Below are 20,868 nucleotides of genomic sequence, written 5' to 3'. Positions count from 1 at the left end.
AACACTCCATGGTGGGTCACTTGAGGTCAGGAATTCAAGATAGCCTGGCCAACTTGGTGAAACTGCCTCTACTGAAAATACAAAAATTAGCCACGTGTGGCACACGCCTGTAATCCCAGTTACTTGGGAGGCAGAGGTTGTAGCCAGCCAAGATCGTGCCATTGCACTCCATCCTGGATCCTGGGCAACAGAGCGAGACTGTCTCAAAAACAAAACCAAAAAAACCAAAACACAAAAAGACTCCATTGTTCTGAGACTTTCCCTAAATTATGTGAAGGACTCACATTGAATTGGTAGGACATGTGTATGGAGGAGAATGGTGTATATATATATCAGCAGTAGAGTTCCAGTCCAAGTTGCTCTAACGCGTTAGAAATACATTACCCTCCCATCCCCCAAGTCCAGCAAATTAGAAGAGAATCTCTGAAGTTTGTAGGAAGGGAATAAATCTACTATAAACATTTGTGTGCAGGGTTTTGTGTAGACTTGTTTTCAACTCCTTTGGATAAATACTAAGGAACCAGGTTGCTGGATTGTAAGTTAAGAGTATGTTTCGTTTTGGAAGAAACTGCCAAACTCTCTTCCAACATGACCATTTTGAATTCCCATTGAAAATGAAGGAGAGTTCTGTAGCTCCTCATCCTCACTAGTATTTGGTGATGTCACTCTTTCGCATTTTAGCTAATAGGTGAATAGTGGTCTCATTGTTTTAATTTCCAATCCCATAGTGATGTGGAACATCTTTTCATATACTTAACCTGCCATCCGTATATATCATCTTTGGTGAGGTGTCTGGGTTTTTTGCCCAGTTTTTTAGTTCGAGTGGTTTTCTTATTTTTAGAAAGGAAGTATAGGAAGGAAGGTTTAGTCTGTCTTAAGCCTGATGATATGAAAACCAAGAATAGGCTAGGTGTGGTGGCTCACACCTGTAATTCTGGCACTTTGTGAGGCTGAAGTGGGAGGACTGCTTGAGCCTGGGAGGTCAAGGCTGCAGTGAGCCGTGACTGCGTTGCTGCACTCCCACCTGAGTGACAGAGTGAGACCCTGTCTCAGAAAAATAGGCTCATTTTAAAGTTGTTTATATTTTATTTTTTGAAGGCAATAAACTTGAAGAGATACAAAGGGTATGTAGTGAAGATTCTCCTTCCCATCCTGTAATTCAGCTGTTTAGTTTCTATTCTCGCACAGCCCTGTCATCAGTTTCTAGTGTAAGCTTCTGTGACTTTTACTTTATTTATAAGCAAGTGTTAATGGATGTTTTCATTTCTTTTTAAAATGTAAATTATACTATATGTGCTATTTTATATTTTGGCTTTTTTCCCACCTAAATACCCTAAAGATGATTTTCTGTCAGTATATAAAATCCTGGTGATGCCAATGCCCATCCCTTAGATTCTACAAGTAGCATTTGCCATGCTTTATCACATAGCCTGCCTCCTGCAGTCTTATCTTTTCTTCTATATGCGTGTCCAAGTAAGTTGTAGACATTTTTCACTTTTAATCCTTTCAGCATACATGTCATGGGAGTTTGTTTTTGTTTTTGTTTTTTGTGTTTGAGACAGAGTCTCTCTGTCACCCAGGCTGGAGTACAGTGACATGATCTCAGCTTATTACAATCTCCACCTCCCAGTTTCAAGCAATTCTCGTGCCACAGATTCCCAAGTAGCTGGGGTTACAGATGTGCACCACCACGCCCAGCTAATTTTTGTATTTTCAGTAGAGATGGGGTTTCACCATGTTGGCCAGGCTCGTCTGGAACTCCTGGCCTCCAGTGATTTGCCTGCCTCAGCCTCCCAGAGTGCTGGGATCACAGGCATCAGCCACCACACCAGCCGTCATTGGAGTTTTTTTGAGGGAGATTTGCAGTAAGATGAATAAATGCTAAGTGTATCATTTGATGAGATTTTTTTTTGGGGGGATGGAGTCTTATATCATCCAGGCTAGAGTACAGTGGCCTAGTCTTGGCTCACTGCAACCTCCGCCTCCGGGGTTCAAAGGATTCTTCCGCCTCAGCCTCCTGAGTAGCTGGGATTACAGGTGCCTGTCACCATGCCTAGCTAATTTTTGTGTTTTTATTAGAGATGGGGTTTTGCCATGTTGGCCAGGCTGATATCAAACTCCTGACATTGAGTGATCTACCCATGTAGGCCTCCCAGAGTGCTGGGATTACAGGTGTGAGCCACCATACCCAGACTCATTTGATGAGTTTTGATGTAAAAGCATGTAACTCAAACCCCTAAATTTGGAACATTTGTATTACATCTGAATTTTTTTTTCACCTAGTCAATTCCTGCACCTCTCCTGCCCTTTCTTCCCTCGCCTGGCAGTCAGCTACTGTTAAGATTTTGTTCACTGTAGATTAATTTTGCCTATTCTAGAACTTCATATAATGGACTCACTTACGCAGTATGTATTCTGTAAGTTCCTTTTACTCAGCATGTTGGTATATTCATCAGTGTGTTTAAGCTTTGTTCCTTTTTATGGCTGAGCAGTATTCTATGTATGAATATGCCACATTTTAATGTTTCACCTGTTAGGTGAACAACTGATGAACAATGAGCTGTTTCTAGTTTGGGGCTATCATGAATAAAGTTGGTATGAACATGTACAACGTTTTTGTGAACCTACATTTTAATTTAATTTAATTTGGATAAGTACTTAGGAGTGGGAATATCCTAAGTTGATGTATTTTAAATTTTACTAGAAGATGACAAACTTTTTCCTAAATGATCATCCTGTTTTACATTCCCAGAGTTCTAGTAGGTCCACATCCTTATCATTTGCTGTTGTCAGTCTATAATTTTAGCCATTGTGTGTGTAGTGGTATCTTCTGGTTTTAATTTGCTCTTCCTGACAATGAATAGTACTTTTTCATAAGCTTACTAGCCATTTGGATATCTTTTTTTTTTTTTTTTTTTTTTTTTGAGGCGGAGTCTCGCTCTGTCGCCCAGGCTGGAGTGCAGTGGCGCGATCTCGGCTCACTGCAAGCTCCGCCTCCCGGGTTCCCGCCATTCTCCTGCCTCAGCCTCCCGAGTAGCTGGGACTACAGGCGCCGCCACCACGCCCGGCTAATTTTTTTGTATTTTTAATGGAGACGGGGTTTCATTGTGTTAGCCAGGATGGTCTCGATCTCCCGACCTCGTGATCCGCCCGTCTCGGCCTCCCAAAGTGCTGGGATTACAGGCTTGAGCCACCGCGCCCGGCCGCCATTTGGATATCTTTAGTAAAGTTGAAGTGTCTGTTTCTTCTCTTATTCAGGATGATTTGCCATTCATTTATTTGTTTTTGTTTCTTATTTGCTGAAGAAATAAGATTAACCTGTAGGTTTCCATAATCTGAATTTGGCTGATTGCCTTTGTGTGATGTTTATCAACTGCTTTTCTGTTGGCTTTGGTCTTAACTAATCTGCAGGAGTACTTTGTTCCTATAGTGAGCTTTAAATACCTTTTCCCCCCCAGTTTGTCCTCTTTGTTTGCTCATCATGGCAGAAGCTATTTTTACATGACTGAATTCTTAAATCTCCCCTTTTATAGTTTCAAGGTTTTATGTCAACGTTAGGAACATCTCAGTGAAATGGTTCTGAAAGCACTTGGGGATAAAGCATGAAGGTGTATAACCAAGGTAGACTCTAGAATATGGATGGACTCATTGAAGGTCACAAGGATCACCAAGGTAGTTTAAGAATCTTAATTTGAAGCCCACAGGCAAAACTTAACAAGTTTATTCAAAGACTGTGATTTGAAAACATACCTGGTTGCGGCCAGACTCGGTGGCTCACTCCTGTAATCCCAGCACTTTGGGAGGCCGAGGTGGGTGAATTACCTGAGACCAGGAGTCGGAGACTAGCCTGGCCAACATGGTGAAACCCCGTCTGTACTAAAAATACCAAAATTAGCCGGGTGTGGTAGTGCATGCCTATAATCCCAGCTACTTGGGAGGCTGAGGCAGGAGAATTGCTTGAACCAGGGAGGCAGAGGTTGCAGTGAGCCGGGATCACGCCACTGCACTCCAGACTGGATGACAGCAAGACAAAAATAAATTGCGGAATACAAGCAATGTTATGCTAGAAGAACGTAGTATTTGTGATAGATGTTGTAATTGCATATGAATGACCCTTTACTTTTTCTTAACTTTACCTTCCACCAGCACACTCCATAATGATACTTTTGTGCCATAAAGCAGCATCCAGAATGCTAAGTCATTACTGCTTTCTGGAGACTTGTACAGCTTTTTCACTCTACTTGCCCTTGCCCTCTGGAAGCCTGAGTTACCTCTTCTTTACCATGCTTAATTATTAAGTCTTAGGGATCTGATATCCTCAGCGATGCTTACAACCACTTGCTTGTTCTTTTTTTTTTTTTTTTTTAAAGACAGGGTCTCACTCTGTCGCCCAGGTTGGAGTGCAGTGGTACAATAATCTTGGCTCACTGCAACCTCCGCCTCTTGGGTTCAAGCGATTCTCCTGCCTCAGCCTCCCGAGTAGCTGGGATTACAGGCATGCACCACCACACCAAGCCAATTTTTGTACTTTTAGTAGAGATGGGGTTTCACTACATTGACTGGTTTTGAACTCCTGGCCTCAAGTGATCTGCCTGCCTCGGCCTACCAAAGTACTGGGATTACAGGTGTGAGCCACTGTGCCTGGGCTACTGGTTCTATTTTTAAATTAATTCTACATTTCAAGATAATTCACTGACTAAAGTTTGTGCCACTTATTCTAGGTGTAGAAATTATGCTTGTCAGATACGTGGTTTCTGATTTGGTATATTGACTGACATGCTTACAACAATCTTTATACCATAGTAGTGTGTTAACATCAAAATTAACCTGTTTTCGGCCGGGTGCGGTGGCTCACGCCTGTAATCCCAGCACTTTGGGAGGCCGAGGCGGGTGGATCATGAGGTCAGGAGATCAAGATCATCCTGGCTAACACGGTGAAACCCCGTCTCTTCTAAAAATACAAAAAATTTGCCGGGTGCGGTGGCGGGCACCTGTAGTCCCAGCTACTAGGAGGCTGAGGTAGGAGAATGGCGTGAACCTGGGAGGCAGAGCTTACAGTGAGCCGAGATCATGCCACTGCACTCCAGCCTGGGCGACAGAGTGAGACTCCATCTCAAAAAATAAATAAATAAATAAATAAATAAATAAATAAATAAATAATTAACCTGTTCTTAGCATGGGAGACCTCAGTCATCGATGATAGTTCCCAAACCAGCTATTATCTAAGAATTATTAAGATTTGACTTGGTATAACATTTTGGGTAATACATTAGGCTAAGTTAATTTGAAAGAAGTTTTGCTGTAAATCAAAACAGGACCATTAAACTACTGAAATATAATTATTTAAAAAGGGCCCTCATTTTTTGGTGAACAAAACTGAAATGAGGCTGTAATGGAGAGCCTTCTTTCACATAATGGTTAAATCTCCTTTAAGAGTTTCATTATATGTTTTTATAACTTGACTTACAAATAGTGAGTGAACTAAAGACTTTCTCATAGTTTCTTTTTTTTTTTTTTTTGAGATGGAGTCTCGCTCTGTCGCCCAGGCTGGAGTGCAGTGGCCGGATCTCAGCTCACTGCAAGCTCCGCCTCCCGGGTTCACACCATTCTCCTGCCTCAGCCTCCCGAGTAGTTGGGACTACAGGCGCCCGCCACCGCGCCCGGCTAGTTTTTTGTATTTTTTAGTAGAGACGGGGTTTCACCGTGTTAGTCAGGATGGTCTCCATCTCCTGACCTCGTGATCCGCCCGTCTCGGCCTCCCAAAGTGCTGGGATTACAGGCTTGAGCCACCGCGCCCGGCCTACTTTCTCATAGTTTCTATCTGCTTATCAACCTTGCAAAACTTGGAGTCTATTTGGAAATAAATAAGAACTGAAACTGCATTTAGGGATGAGTTCAGTCAGGTTCTATTGGGTTAGACTTTGAGTATGAAAGCACGATTTTTTAATATATAAACTTTATTTTAGAGTAGTTTTCGGTCACTGGTTGTGGTGGCTCATGCCTGTAATCCCAGCACTTCTGGAGGCCGAGTCTGGTGGCTCATGGGGTCAGGAGTTCGAGACCACCCTGACCAACATGGTGACACCCCATCTCTGCTAAAAATACAAAAAATTAGCCAGGCATGGTGGTGCGTGCCTGTAATCCCAGCTACTAAGGAGGCTGAGGCAGGAGAATTGCTTGAACCCAGGAGGCAGAGGTTGCAGTGAGCTGAGATCATGCCATTGCACTTCACCCTGGGCGACAGAGTGATACTCCATCTCAAAAAAAAAAAAAAAAAAAGTTTTAGATATACAGAGACATTGCAAAAACAGTACAGAGTCCCTGTATACACCTCACCCACCTGTATACCTATTGTTAGTATCCTGCATTACTACAGGATATTTGTCACAACTAAGCAACCAACTTTGATACTTTACTGTTAACTAAATCGCACAGTTCAGATCTTTAGTTTTTTTCCAAATATTCTTTTCATTCCAGGATCCCACAATTACATTCATTTAACCACCTCAGATAGTTTTGTTTTTAATGACTTCAGATTCCCAACCTTTTTTTTTTCACATCAGATGGGTAATGTCCTGATGTAACAAGGCGTGAAGGAGGCACATCTAACACAGAAGTGTGAAAGCCCAGTCATGATGCTTATGAACTACAGAAGGATCTCAGACTTGGTTTTGATGACCATGACAGCGTTAAGGAGTACTAGTTGGTTTTGTAGAATGTCTGTGAAGTTTTCTGATTGTTTTCCTTCTGGTCTTAGGAGGAAGACCAAAAAGGGGCATTTTCATCACATCAAGGGTACCTGTTATTAATAGGGCTTATCACTCATGATATTAATACAAATGTTGATCATCTGGCCAAGATAGTGTTTGCCAGGTTACTATACAATTTTTTTTTTCCTCTTTACATATTGTACTCAAAGCAAGTGACTAAGCAAAATCCGTACTCGAAAGGTGGGGAGTTAAGCTCCATCTCCTTGAAGTGGGGGAGGCGGTATCTACATAATTATTTGGGCTTTTTCTGTATAGGAGAGATGCTACTGCTCCTTCATCAGGTCATTTATATCAATATGGACTCATGGGTACTTACTTTATCCTTTGGGTTATAATCCTAAGCTGCATTATTTACTTTGTTGCTGAGATTTGTTTCATCTTTGGCCCTTGGGCATTCTATCAGTTGGCTCCTGTGCCCCTTTCACATACCTGCATCCTTGTTTGTGGAACACTTCTTTACTTTCTGGCACTACAAGATACCCTCGACGGAGAATCAGCCATTTCTCTAGGGAGCCCTGATGCCTTTTCTTGGAGAACGGTATTAGAAAACAAGATCTGGGCATTGGATGTACCTGTTGCTGCTGGCATGTCTGCTGCTAGGCCCTCTCAGTGAACAGAGATATATGCATGTGTAGTAACTGAAATACACACACATAATTGTAATTACTTTCTGAATTCTTCTGGGAAGCAGTTTTTTAAAAAACTAGTAAAATATACATAAAACCTGCTGTTTTAACCATTTTTAAGCGTACATTTATGTGGCATTAAGTGCATTCACACTGCTGTGCAACCATTACCACCATCTGTCACCAGAATTTTTCATCTTCCTCCAACACAAACTGTACCTATTAAACACTGACTCCCCATTCTGCTCTTCCTTAAGCCCCTGGGAACCATCATTTTACTTTCTTTATGCTTTTGACTATTCTAGGTACTTAGTGTAAGTGGAGTCATACAATATTTGTCCTACGTATGACTGGCTTCACTTATCATGTCCTTAAGGTTCATCTATATCGTAGCATGTGTCAGAATTTGTTCTTAAAGTTGAATAATATTCAATCGTATGCATATACTAAATTTTGTTTACCCATTCATCCATTGATGGACACCTGGGTTGTCTCTACCTTTTGGCTATTTTGAATAATAGGGCTGTAAACACAGGTGTACAAGTATCTATAGAAGTTCCTGCTTTGAATTCTTTGGGGTGTATACCCAGAAATGGGTTTGCTGGATTATATATGGCAATTGTTTTTTTTTCTTTTTTCAGAAATCACCATACTGCTGTACCATTTTACATTCCCACCAACTGTGTACCTGAGTTCCAGTTTCTCTATGTCCTTGTCAACACTTGTTCTACTTTTTTGATAATAGCCACCTTAATAGGTTTATAAAGTGGTATCTCATTGTGGTTTTGATTTGTACACTTCCCCAGTGATTACTGATGTTGAGCTTTTCATGAACTTATTGGACATTTCTACATCTTTTTGCAAGAAGTGTCTATTCCAGTACTTTGCTCATTTTTTCAGGCTTTTTATTGTTGCAGGATTTCTTATTTACAAATGTTTTCTCCCATTCCTTGGGTTGCCTTTTCATTCTGCTGATAGTGTCCCTTGATACACAAATTTTTAATTTTGCTGAAGTCCAATCTATTTTTCCTTTTGTTGGCTGTGCTTTTGATCATACCCAATAAATTACCGCTAAATCCAATGTCATGAAGCTTTTCCTTTATTTATTTTTTTTCTTTTTTAGACAGGGTCTTGCTCTGTCGCTTAGGCTGGAGTACAATAGCACAGTCTCAGTTCACTACAACTTCCACCTCCCAGGTTCACGCAATTCTCCTGCCTCAGCTGCTTGAGTAGCTGGGATTACAGGTGCCCACCACCACACCTGGCTAATGTTCATATTTTTAGTAGAGATGGGATTTCACCCTATTGGCCAGGCTGGTCTCCAACTCCTGACCTCAGGTGATACACCTGCCTCGACCTCCCTAAGTGCTGGGATTACAGGCGTGCACCACCACGCCGGGCCAATAATTCTTTTTCTTCTTTTTAAGAATTTAATAATTCTAGCTCTATTTTTCTTCCAACCTTAGTGGATGGAGCTAGTTCTTGATGCATTTTAAGTTAATATTTGCATATGGTGTAAGGGTCCAACTTTTGTTGTTGTTTTTTGGTATGTAGCTATCCAATCTTCCCAACACCATTTGTTGAAAAGACCATATTTTCTCCACTGAATGGCCTTGGCACCCTTGTCAAAAATCATCTGACCATATGTGTAAAGATTTACTTCTAGGCTCTTTTTCTATTCCATTGGTTTATATGCTAATTTTTATGCCAGTACCATCCTGTTGGTTACTGTAGTTTTGTGTTAAACTTTGAGATCAGGAAGTATAAGACCTCCAACTTTGTTCTTTTTCAAGATTATTTTGAGTATTTGGGGGGGGGTCTCTTGACATTCTGTATGAATTCTAGGATAGATTTTTCTATATCTGCAGAAATGTTGGGATTTTCATAGGGACTATTGAATTTGTAGATTACTTTGGGTAGTATTGACATTTTAACAATATTAAGTCTTTGTCTCCATGAAAATATACATTTTTTTTTTTCTTGGCCTCCCAAAGTGCTGGGATTACAGGTGTGGGCCACTGTGCCCTGCCAAATGTGATACTTCTATGTCTTAATTTTGTATGGCAACATTTTGAAGTTTTCAATGTACAAGTCTTGGCCTCTTTGGTTCAGTTTATACTATTGTAAATGATGGAAAGCACAATTTTAAAGGAAGATAGGCATACCATTAAGTCATGGTATTCATGACTTGGTCTCCTTGCTTTTATGGGAGGCTGCACTAATAACTAAAGATCTTTGGGACGCTGTATACATTTTTTTTTTTTTTGAGATGGAATCTTGCTCTGTTGCCCAGGCTGAAGTGCAGTGGCGTGATCTCAGCTCACTGTAACCTCTGCCTCCCGGGTTCAAACGATTCTCCTGCCTCAGCCTCCCCAGTAGCTGGGATTACAGGCGCACGCCACCACGCCTGGCTAACTTCTGCATTTATTTATTTATTTAATTTATTTTAGTTGAGACGGGGCTTCACCACGTTGGCCAGGTTGGTCTCGAACTCCTGACCTCAAGTGATCCGCCTGCCTTGACCTCCCAAAGTGCTGGGATTACAAGCGTGAGCCACCGTGCCCAGCCTAAAAAAATTTTTTTAAAGGCTAGTATTTATGTGTAATTCTAAGTAAAGTCTCAAGTGACTATTCCTCCTTATATTTTGTGTTACAAATATCTTTTCAAATTAATTTAAAATTAATTATAAAATAACTTTTGCTAATTTAGGGCAACACTCCTTTAGTCCATTTTGTTCTCCACATTATGTATAGCACCTATAAGTGTGCTGGCTCATGTAGGTGGCCAAAAAATAAAGACTCAAAACACAAATGTTATTTAGGGTAAAAAAAAGACAACAAACTAGGCTAGAATTATCAGATTTTATTTTTCCCCAGAACTGTTAAACTTCAGCTTCACCAAGTAACAGGCTGACTTTTGGAATAACAACTCTTTCCCAAGCTGCTAACTCTTTCCAAGAGACAGAATTTATTAAAAAACATGGTTCCAGGATATTTCCTCCCCAGAATTCTAAACCAGTCACAGAAAGAATCATTACCTTCTTAGGTCTTGATTAGAATGAAACAATCTATAGACACATGTAACAGAATCAAAATAGTATATAATGTTTCTTGCCTTCTCTTGCTCAACACACTTCTCTCTTTTCCCCCAAAGAGTTTGTTACTCAAAGATGTGTAAGTACAGTCAGCCGTCCATATCCATGGGTTCTGCATCCATGGATTCAACCAACTGCCAATCAAAAATATTCAGAAGAAAAAAATTCCACAAAGTTCCAAAAAAGCAAAACTTGAATTTGCCGAACACCCAGCACTATGTTGAATCCATGCAAATGAAGTGATGTGTAGGTATTTTATTAGGTATAAGTAATCTTCAGATGATTTAAAGTACACAGGAGGATGTAGGTAGGTTATATGCAAATACCATATAACCCATTCTATATAATGGGACTTGAGCACCCATGGATTCTGATATCCAGTTGGGTTCCTCGAACCAAACCCCCATGGATACCAAGGGTTGACTGTATTGCCCTTTCCAAGAAAGCATCTATCACCTTTCATTCATGACTCAGAATAAGGAACTCCTTATTCAAACGTTAAGTATTCCGAGCTAACTGTTCTCAGCCATCAACAAATTAAACTTGGCCAGGTGTGGTGGCTCATGCCTGTAATCTCAGCACTGTGGAAGTGAAGGTGGAGGACTGCTTAAGCCCAGGAGTTTGAAACCAGGCTGAGCAACCAATGAGACCCCACTAAAAAAAAAAAAAAAAAAAGCCAGTCCCAGCTACTTGGGAGGCTAAGGTGGGAGGATTGCTTGAGGCCCAGGAGAACAGGGATTCAGTGAGCTGTGATTGCACTACTGCACTCCAGCTTGGGCAACAGAACAAGACCCTGTCTCAAGAAAACAAACTTATTTTACTCTATATTTGACTTTGCTTTAATCAATATCTTCTATTTGCAAAAGCCAAACCCTATTTTGAAAACTCCTTTCAATTTCCATTATGACTTGGAGAGGAAGATGGAGGGAACTGGGAAGAGTTGGCTTATTTTGTGGAAGGAGATTCTGAAAAGGGCAGTTATTTACTTTGAAGTCATTAAGTAGAAAAACAAATATTCTTTTTTTTGATAATGAAAACCCTTGTAGGTAAAGACCAGAAAATTCTAGTCCTGAAATTATAATATATTACAATATTGTTTTCAGTACATTCAGAATTTATATTACTTTTTAATTTCTTTTCCCTGAGATTGGGTTCACAGTTTGGTAGAAATACTTTAAAGAGGTAGTTAGTAGGGGTGAAGAGGAAACAATGTTTATGCTAACAGCACCTGGAAAAATAAGTAACATCTGTCATTTTGATCTCAGCATCTGTCTCTCCCCCTTGAATCTGCAAATGTAACAGAAGGAGATGATCATTTTCCTTTTTATTCTTATCTGCCTGGACTCTCTCCTATTACATCCACCCCAGTATCACTAATCATAAAAATGAGTTGCCCTTCCAAAGATATGCTATAAAGCAAACCCTCAATGTCAGGTTGTTTAGATTTAGAAGAGAAAGGCTCAAGTGAGTTCACTTTTATTCATACAGTCATTAGGGAAAATGAGCAAAATTTCCAGTAACCCCAACCACTGCCTTTTCTCCCTGGACCAGTTAATTCCCATCAACTCTTTAGTTGACTCTAAGAACTGGACTCTATGAGATCCTGACAGCTAAAACACTGGTACAGAAGAGCCAGCATAAACGTTTTGGTCCAGGTCTTGGCCTTCAGTCTTATGATGGGCTGGTGGAATATTGCTTCATCAGATGCTTGTGACAGGGATTGCAAACTCGCTCAGGCTTGATACTTGAAGGAAGAGGCAGTTCATTTGTTGAACAGGCATCACAGAAGGTTCCTCTGCAGTTCTTACACACATTCTACGAGGAGAAGAGGAGGTGAGGCGGGGAACAGAAGAGGTGTAAGGCATAAAGATTCATGGGATATAAAAAGCCAAATGTGGCAAATGTTCCATGCCTAATCAAATAATGACTGGATGTTTACTCTGTGCCAGATAGTATCTGAACACAGGCACAATCTACAAAAAAGTTCACAGTCTAGTTTTTAGATTTAAATGAAAAGAAGCAGTGCCATAGAGTTAAAAATAAAAACAGGTAACATAAAAATCACTTGTATTTAGAATATACTTCACACATCTGTTCCCCATACTCACTTTGAGGTAGGTTAGTTTTAAAATTAGTTTGCAAGTACCTGTGCATACACCAAATAAGGCAGTGAAAGAGCAATGGATTGAGTGAACAGGCTAGGATTAAAAAATGTGCTGAGTACGAACTGAAAGTATAATTCCTAATACACTGATGTGCTTAATGCTTTCCTGTGATCTCTGGTGCTCTAAGCACATCCACTGGGTTATAAGTGCAGCAGGAGCACAGCTTCCTGCATCTTGTTCATAGGAAATTGTTTGGTTTTCCTAAACGTTTTGCATCTTTAATGGTCAAGCACTGAGAGAGCAAGAAGTCACTATAGCAATGTCAGCAGTAAGGCTGTGATAGGGTGGTACGCACAAAGCTCCAAGCGTCCTATATAAAAAGCTGTGAAGAATAATTTCTCCCATGAAGTGCTACCTTCATGTCAAATAATTCATGTTCCTGAGGGTGAGAGGAGTAGGGGGCTGCTTTCATTTGAAAGTCTGAGAATTTTTGTCTGACACATAGAAGTTAAAGTTGCATGGCTTAGAAGAGGAAAGCCAGAATGAACAGTTTCTTCTATTTTGTAACATGTTTCTATAATTATAACTTCCAGTTCTATGAGGGCAGTTTATCTGTTCTCTGACTCTGTGAATTTAAGAGTAGGTCATACTATAATTTCATTTGTTAAAATTTGGCACGATCACAGATGGTGCTATGCAGGTCGTGATCCAGAATTTGAGCCTGTTTCCTGTATCTCTTCCAAGCACGTGTTTCACACGTTCATTTGTACATAACTTTTCTTGAGCATCTCCTATGGATTGGATACCATATTAGATGCTGGGGGATTCTGTGAACAAGACACAGGTCCAGCTATCAAGGGCACTTGTTCTTTCTGAATACTTCCCTAACTCTGCCTACCCTAGAATAACAAACTGGGAAGGTGCTCAGGCAGACACCCTTGAGGATCGGGTGGAAAACAAGTGGTCTAGCGGGGAGAGCTCATATTCTGTTCTGAGCAGGATAAAGTGCTGAAAGGACTGTGGACTTTGGAGCTAAAGCTAGGTTGGAACCTGGGCTTCATCACTTATGACTTAACTTTGGGAAATATAGTTAGCATTAGATGTTCAACGTTCTCCATTTATAAAATGACAGCTATGAAGGACATAAGCTTGAAAAGAACAGAGACTTGGTCTACTTTGTTCATTACTTTTTCTCCAGCACATTCTACACAGCAGGCACTCAATATTTACTTATACATTTCTATCTGCTTATTTGCTTTAAATTACATACTTTTTTGTTTATTTATTTTTAGACAGGTTGCTCTGTTGCCCAGGTTGGAGTACAATGGCGCAATCTCAGCTCACTGCAACCTCCGCCTCCCAGGTTCAAGCGATTCTCCTGTCTCAGCCTCCTGAGTAGCTGGGATTACAGGCGCCCGCCACCACGCCTAGCTTTTTTTTTTGTTTTTTGTATTTTTAGTAGAGATGTGGTTTCACCATGTTGGTCAGGCTGGTTTTGAACTCCTGGCCTCGTGACCCACCCGCCTCAGCCCCCCAAAGTGCTGGGATTACAGGCATGAGTCACTGCGCCTGGCTGCTATTTATGTTTATTTTAACGGAAATTTACTGACATGAATTATTATGACTGAAAAAATAACAGGTACCCAGTAAATGCTTGCCCCTTTTGCTTTTCACCCCACCCCCAGCACTGTGAGCATGCACTCTGCACTCCATGCGGCAAAGTCCCTGTTACTCCTGGGGAGGGACTGGGGGGGGTGCTGTAGACATTCCTATGAAAAACCTGTCCGTTTCTCACCACAGTTACCTTTGTTAGGCTGCCATCTTCCTGACATAGCTGACACACCTGTGGCTTTCCAGAGAGCAGCAGCTGATCCTAAACCACACAGTGAGCGGTTAGTTTTTCTTAGTGCCAGAAATATTAGTACTTTCAGAATATGCCTTTTTTACCTACAGTATTAATATAATCACACTATAGACTATCTGGAAACTAAATAAACCAATTACGAATAGGTAGTCCTACCACCATAATACCACTCGAAGAATCCCATCATTATGCTTCCAGCTCTTAGTTTTTATAATAACGTGATTTTACTTCTAAAAAGAAAATCCAACACATGCAAGTATAGAGTAAAAAGTTTTAACACCATCCCATTCCTCTTGCTTCACTCTACCATCAAGAATGGAAAGCACTGGGGGCTGGGCCTGGTGGCTCACACCTGTAATCCCAGCACTTTGGGAGGCCAAGGTGGGTGGATCACGAGGTCAGGAGTTCAAGACCAGCCTGGCTGACATGGCAAAACTCCATCTCTACTAAAAATACAAAAAAAAAAAAAAAAGCAAAGCTGGACATGGTGATGGGCGCCTGTAATCCCAGCTACTCAGGAGGCTGAGGCAGGGGAATCACTTGAACCTGGGACGTGGAGATTGCAGTGAGCTGAGATTGTGCCACAACACTCCACACTGGGTGACAGAGTGAAACTCTGTCTCAAAAAAAAAAAAAAAAAAAAAAAAAAAAAAAGAATGGCAAGCATTGGGCATGGAAGCTCACACCTGTAATCCTAGCACTTCGGGAGGCCAAGGTGGGAAGATCACTTGAGCCCAGCCTGGGCAACATGATGAAACCTTATCTCTGTAGTCCTAGCTACTCGGGAGGCAGAAGTGGGAGGACTGCCTAAGCTCAGGAAGTCGAGGCTGCAGTGAGTTGAGATCGTCCACTGCACCCCAGCTTGGGCAATACGAGTGAGACCTTATCTCCATTTAGAAAAAAAAAAAAAAAGGATAGCAGTAGGATTTATTTTATTTTATAACCTGAGAGGTAAATGACAGGGTGACTCAGACATAGTAGCATTCACTGTCTTTCTCATGGGCTTGTCATAAACTATTAGATTCACAAAGTGTTTTATAATCATTTATGTTAGCTTATTTCTAAGTGATCAAAGCATCTTTTTTCTCTCCATTTTATGTAAAAGAAAACTAGAGGAAAGGATGTAAAGTGAACTCTCCTAGGTCTTATGTCAGGGATAATTTAAAATGTGAGAACGGATGTTTACTTAGTAAACTGTTCAGAGCTGTGCTACTTCCTGTGCGAGCTTCAGGCAATACGTATTTGTTCAGGGTATTGTTAGAAGGATGGTACACTGTATTCACGCATCTTCCGCCCATGCTACCTTATTTGCTGGCTAGGCACGGTTCAACCAACTTCATAATTTATACAAGATGTTTTGAAACAGGAGGCTGTGTTACCTGTTCATCCGTAGGGTGGGGTTGCAGCCTACAATGGAGAAGTAAAAAATCGTGACAAATAGGAACTTTATATTTCCATTTCTATCATTTCAATAAAAAGCTCAGAATACAACATTTTTTCAAACAAGAAATACTGTAGGTCTTTTATATTACTAAGAACAACATAATTATTAATTTTGACCTCCAAGGAGAGGAAATTTTGCTTCTTAAAATGAATCACTAGAATCTGACCATTGACTTATTATATTAGGGTTCCCATTTAAAAACAGATGAAGTTATATTTTACATTCCTTTTTGCTATCAAAATATTCCCAATGTGTAAAACTCCAATGTGTAGAACTTCCCAATGTGTAAAACTCCAATGGTTCACTGGCCATATATTTTAATAGCTTTTTTTCTATTTGATATTATGGAAATCTATACATTATCCATTATCACATGTTATATATTAGTCCTAAATATTCTTAAGATGTGAGCTTTAGCAAATTAATCCAAGAAGGGGAAATGAATGAGACTGTCACCAGAAAATCCATTCAGGTTGAAATATTTCTTCATGAGACTAAGCTGAGCTAACTCTGATGTTCCCAGCACGGACTAGAGCCTAAATGAGAGGCGAAGCAAAGCCCGCTCTCGGTTACAGGGAAAATGCACTACAGATTGCAATGGTTCCTATTCTTTTCACTTGAGTGGCAGTGTGACCACCAGACATACACCATGGGGTGACCAGATTTTCTGATGTTCCTTGCCATCATAATCCCAGGAAACCTGGTATGTCTAACGATTGCAGCTATGACCAGAATAAGTCCTGGAAGTTGCTAATAGGTAGTGCAGAGCCAAAGCACTTAAAAACAGTAGACATGATAAACAGAAGCAACTTGGATAAGTCATTCAGCCTCTCTGTGCGTCTCAGTTTTCTCATCTGTAAAGTTGCATTAGACAGTTTTGTAAGGAATATTAAATCATAAGGAGATAATGAATGTAAAACAAATTCTAAGTTGCAGAGCACAATTCAATTCAGATAAAAGGAAGCACTATTCTATATTCTCAGGACCTAAATCAGAAGTTGGCATTTAATACACACTCCTGATTGCTCAAGTAAATGACTTGATGTTAGTTTGGAACTAGGCTGACCCTGAAAGGCACCTGGAAGCCCAGGTTAATTTTATGGCCCTTCTAGTTCCCTTCTCTTTGCTTATGCCGATCTGTAATGTGAGATGGGTGACAGTTTAAGGTTAGCTCTGGATCAAACCATGCTCTTTGGGAGCAAAATTAAAGACTTTGGAATCATTCTGGCCTTTAAGGCAAGAAATGGGCATTTAGGCCAAGCACCTGCAAACTGGACTGTGTAATTTCTCTTCTCCAGCAGCTACTTTTGCTCCAGATGACACACTACCTCATTCTTTTTGGTTTTTTTTTTTTTTGAGATGGAGTCTTGCTCATTGCCCAGGCTGGAGTGCAGTGGCGCGATCTCGGCTCACTGCAAGTTCCACCTCCCAGGTTCATGCCATTCTTCTGTCTCAGCCTCCCAAGTAGCTGGGACTACAGGCGCCCCCCCCGCCCCCCCCCCCATGCTCGGCTAATTTTTTGTATTTTTAGCAGAGATGGGGTTTCACCGTGTTAGCCAGGATTGTCTCGATCTCCTGACCTCGTGATCCGCCCGTCTCGGCCTCCCAAAGTGCTGGGATTACAAGCGTGAGCCACCGCGCCTGGCCACTACCTCATTCTTAAGGTGACACAGCCTGGCTAGGGACAGCTGTATGGTTCTCTCAAAACCCCACTATGGTATCCTTCCTCATCACTAACTGCTTCCTCCACCTTTTAAAGTAGACCTTTATGTTTAGAGCAGTTAGATTCACAGCCAAATTGAGTAGAAGGTACAGAGACTTCCCACATGCCTCCTGCCCCATCCCTGGTCTCTTTATCAACATGCTGCACCAGAGTGGTACATTTGTTACAACTGATGAACCTACACTGACACGACATCATCACCCAGAGTCTACAGTTCACATTAAGGTTCACTCTTGGTGGTGTCTATAGTCTATGGTGTGGTCAAATGTATAATGACATGTACCCACCATCACAGTATCATACAGAGTAGTCCACTGCCCTAAATATCCTCTGTGCTCCACCTGTTCATTCCTCCCTTCCCTTACCACTGGCAACCACTGATTTTTTTTTTAATTGTCTTCATAGTTTTGTCTTTTCCAGAATGTCATATAACTGGACCTCCTTCACTTTTTAATGCAGTGGCACTATGTAACATTTAATTATATTTCTAACCTGGTAAAATAACTACAAAAAGTCAGCTTCCTTGAAACTATCCTATGCTCTTCATCGTGAGCAAATCAGATAGAGTTAGGAAAAAGGAATAGAGTTAAGCTGTTTGAGATTCTCAAGAGAAAGAAAAAATGAGAGATGAGAGATAAGAGAAATCAGAGTACTTATTTATTTTTTTTATGTTTTTGAGACGGAGTCTCACTCTATTGCCCAGGCTGGAGTGCAGTGGCGCTATCTTGGCTCACTGCAACCTCTGCCTCCTGGGTTCAAGTAATTCTCCTGCCTCGGCCTCCCAAGTAGTTGGGATTACAGGCAGGTACCACCAGACCCGACTAATTTTGTATCTTTAGTAGAGACAGGGTTTCACCATGTTGGCCAGGCTGGTCTTGAACTTCTGATCTCAGGTGATCCACCTGTCTCGGCCTCCCAAAGTGCTGGGATTATGGGCATGAGCCACTGCGCCCAGCCACTTATTTGAAATTTAGCACATAGGTAGAAACAAGTCATACTCAAATATATTTAAGAAGCTAAGAAATGCTATGTATGACTTATACTTTATTCTCCTGGGAAACCAATTCAGTCAAGGTGGGAAATAACCTCTTAAGTGATATCTGAGCTTGGGAATTAATCAGGGAAGAGAGAGAGGACAGCTTGATCATCCTTTCCTCTGAAATGGCCTAATGGGTTTGGTTTAATACATGTTATATGGTTTATTATTTACTAACTTCCACTTCGAATGTCTTCCTGGCATATTAATATTGTAAGTCAGTGTCTGGTCGGTGTCAATGCCAATGTATATAAAAAACTCCCCCCTTCCCACCACCCCAGAATAACTTTACATCTTAGTTAATACTTGATTAACAAACACCTGTGGCTTTCTTCCAGGGGCTTTTTTAGTTTAACATTTTCCTCTTGCATGTTGTGCTTCCCATCCTGCCAAAAGAAAACAGCCCAATTTATTAATTATTCAGAATGCTAAACAACGATGATATTGCACATATTTTCTTCTGCAATGCCTTAGTTTGGGTATAAAGCTAAGTAACTTTTTTTTTTTATCAGGGAAGGGATCTAACTTTCAAGCTATGTTTCCTCATTCTTTGCTCTAAGTAGTTTCTTAACTATTCTGATAGTTTGTGACAAATGATTTTCAAAGTAGATATTTTAATTCTTGAGATTCAAATAAAATTCAGAATGTATTCTATTTACTTGCAAAGTTGGCTCAAGATATCAGTTACTCCTTAGAGGAAGTATAATTTTTTTTTTCTTTCCCCCAGACTGAGCTCTGAAAAACTGGTAAAACCAAGGATGGCCATCAGACTATAATCCTCTGGATGTTCAATCAAGTTGATGCCCCAGGGCCACAACTTTTTTTTTTTCCGAGACAGGATCTCGCTCTTGTCACCCAGGCTGGAGTACAGTGGTGCCATCTCGTCTCACTGCAACCTCTGCCTCCCAGGTTCAAGTGATTCTTGTGCCTCAGCCTCCTGAATAGCTGGGATTATAGGTGTGCACCACCATGCCTAGCTAATTTTTGTATTTTTAGTAAAGACGAGGTTTCACCATGTTGGCCAGGCTGGTCTCGAACTCTTCACCTCAAGTGATCCGCCCGGGTTCAAATGATTCTTGTGCCTCAGCCTCCCGAGTAGCTGGGATTACAGGCAGGCGCCACCATGCCCAGCTAATTTTTGTATTTTTAGTAGAGACGGGGTTTCACCATGTTGGCCAGGCTGGTCTCGAACTCTTCACCTCAAGTGATCCGCCCGGGTTCAAATGATTCTTGTGCCTCAGCCTCCCGAGTAGCTGGGATTACAGGCAGGCGCCACCATGCCCAGCTAATTTTTGTATTTTTAGTAGAGACGGGGTTTCACCATGTTGGCCAGGCTGGTCTCAAAGTCCTGACCTCAAGTGATCCATCTGTCTTGGCCTCACAAAGTGTTGGGATTACAGGCGTGAACCACCCAGTGCCACCATCGCTATAGCCTGTTCAACTCAAGCAGTTTTCTACTTGGCAGGACAGATGTAAAGTTTCAAACTGCATTTCTTTCTTTTTTTGTTTTTGAGACGGAGTCTTGCTCTGTCGCCCAGGCTGGAGTGCAGTGGTGTGATCTCGGCTCACGCGATTCTCCTGCCTCAGCACCTGAGTAGCTGGGATTATAGGCGCCCACCACCACCCCTGGCTAATTTTTGTATTTTAATAGAGACGGGGTTTCACCATGTTGGTCAGGATGGTCTTGAACTCCCAATCCAGGTAGTCCGCCCGCCTTGGCTTCCCAAAGTGCTGGGATTACAGGCGTGAGCCACTGCACCCAGCCTCAAACTGTTTTCCTACCAATACTCTTAGGCTCTGCCTGGGCAACTTTTGTTTGTTTTGGAGACGGAGTCTCAGTCTGGCACCCAGGCTGGAGTGCTGTGGTGTGATCTTGGCTCACTGCAACCTCTTCCTCCTGGTTTCAAGCGATTCTCTGGCCTCAGCATCAGGAGTAGCTGGGATTACAGGTACAGCTGCCAGGCCCGAATACTTTTTTGTATTTTAGTAGAGATGGGGTTTCACCATGTTGTCCAGGCTGGTCTCAAACTCCTGAGCTCAGGCAATCCACCCACCTTGGCCTCACAAAGTGCTGGGATTACAGGCGTAAGCCACAGAGCCTGGCCAGGTGCTGGGCAGTTTTTAGGGCTATATTTTTTTTCTGTGGCACACACACCCACTGCTGCTTGCCTTCAACTGTTGCCTATGTGCATCCAAAAGTGGAATG

At 41.4% G+C, this 20,868-nt stretch overlaps 1 protein-coding gene and 1 non-coding gene across 11 annotated transcripts in view; both read right to left on the bottom strand.

Moving 5' to 3' along the window:
* Positions 1-6,557: 6,557 nt before the first annotated feature.
* Positions 6,558-6,658, bottom strand: LOC112425856 (small nucleolar RNA U13). Its single transcript, XR_003017011.1, has one exon. It is a non-coding gene; the product is annotated as a small nucleolar RNA U13 (small nucleolar RNA).
* Positions 6,659-10,243: 3,585 nt separating this feature from the next.
* LOC105477391 (RUN and FYVE domain containing 3) overlaps positions 10,244-20,868 on the bottom strand; it is a 103,395-nt gene continuing 92,770 nt past the window's right edge. For 4 of the 10 annotated variants that reach the window (XM_071093475.1, XM_071093477.1, XM_071093479.1 and 1 more), the window contains 4 exons: positions 18,984-19,048; positions 15,839-15,866; positions 14,400-14,468; positions 10,244-12,305 (listed from right to left, as the gene is read on the bottom strand). In XM_071093475.1, the coding sequence (XP_070949576.1) occupies positions 12,162-12,305; positions 14,400-14,468; positions 15,839-15,866; positions 18,984-19,048 (306 nt within the window). In that variant the 3' untranslated portion in view covers positions 10,244-12,161. Of the gene's footprint in view, positions 12,306-14,399; positions 14,469-15,645; positions 15,867-18,983; positions 19,049-20,868 lie in introns of those variants that run through there. The other 6 variants (XM_071093476.1, XM_071093478.1, XR_011621211.1 and 3 more) reach the window with 6 other exon arrangements.

Source organism: Macaca nemestrina, chromosome 3 (genome assembly GCF_043159975.1).
Source record: "Macaca nemestrina isolate mMacNem1 chromosome 3, mMacNem.hap1, whole genome shotgun sequence".
Lineage (NCBI taxonomy): Eukaryota > Metazoa > Chordata > Mammalia > Primates > Cercopithecidae > Macaca > Macaca nemestrina.
Note: the sequence above shows the minus strand (reverse complement) of the source record. Positions and strands in the feature narration are given on the sequence as shown.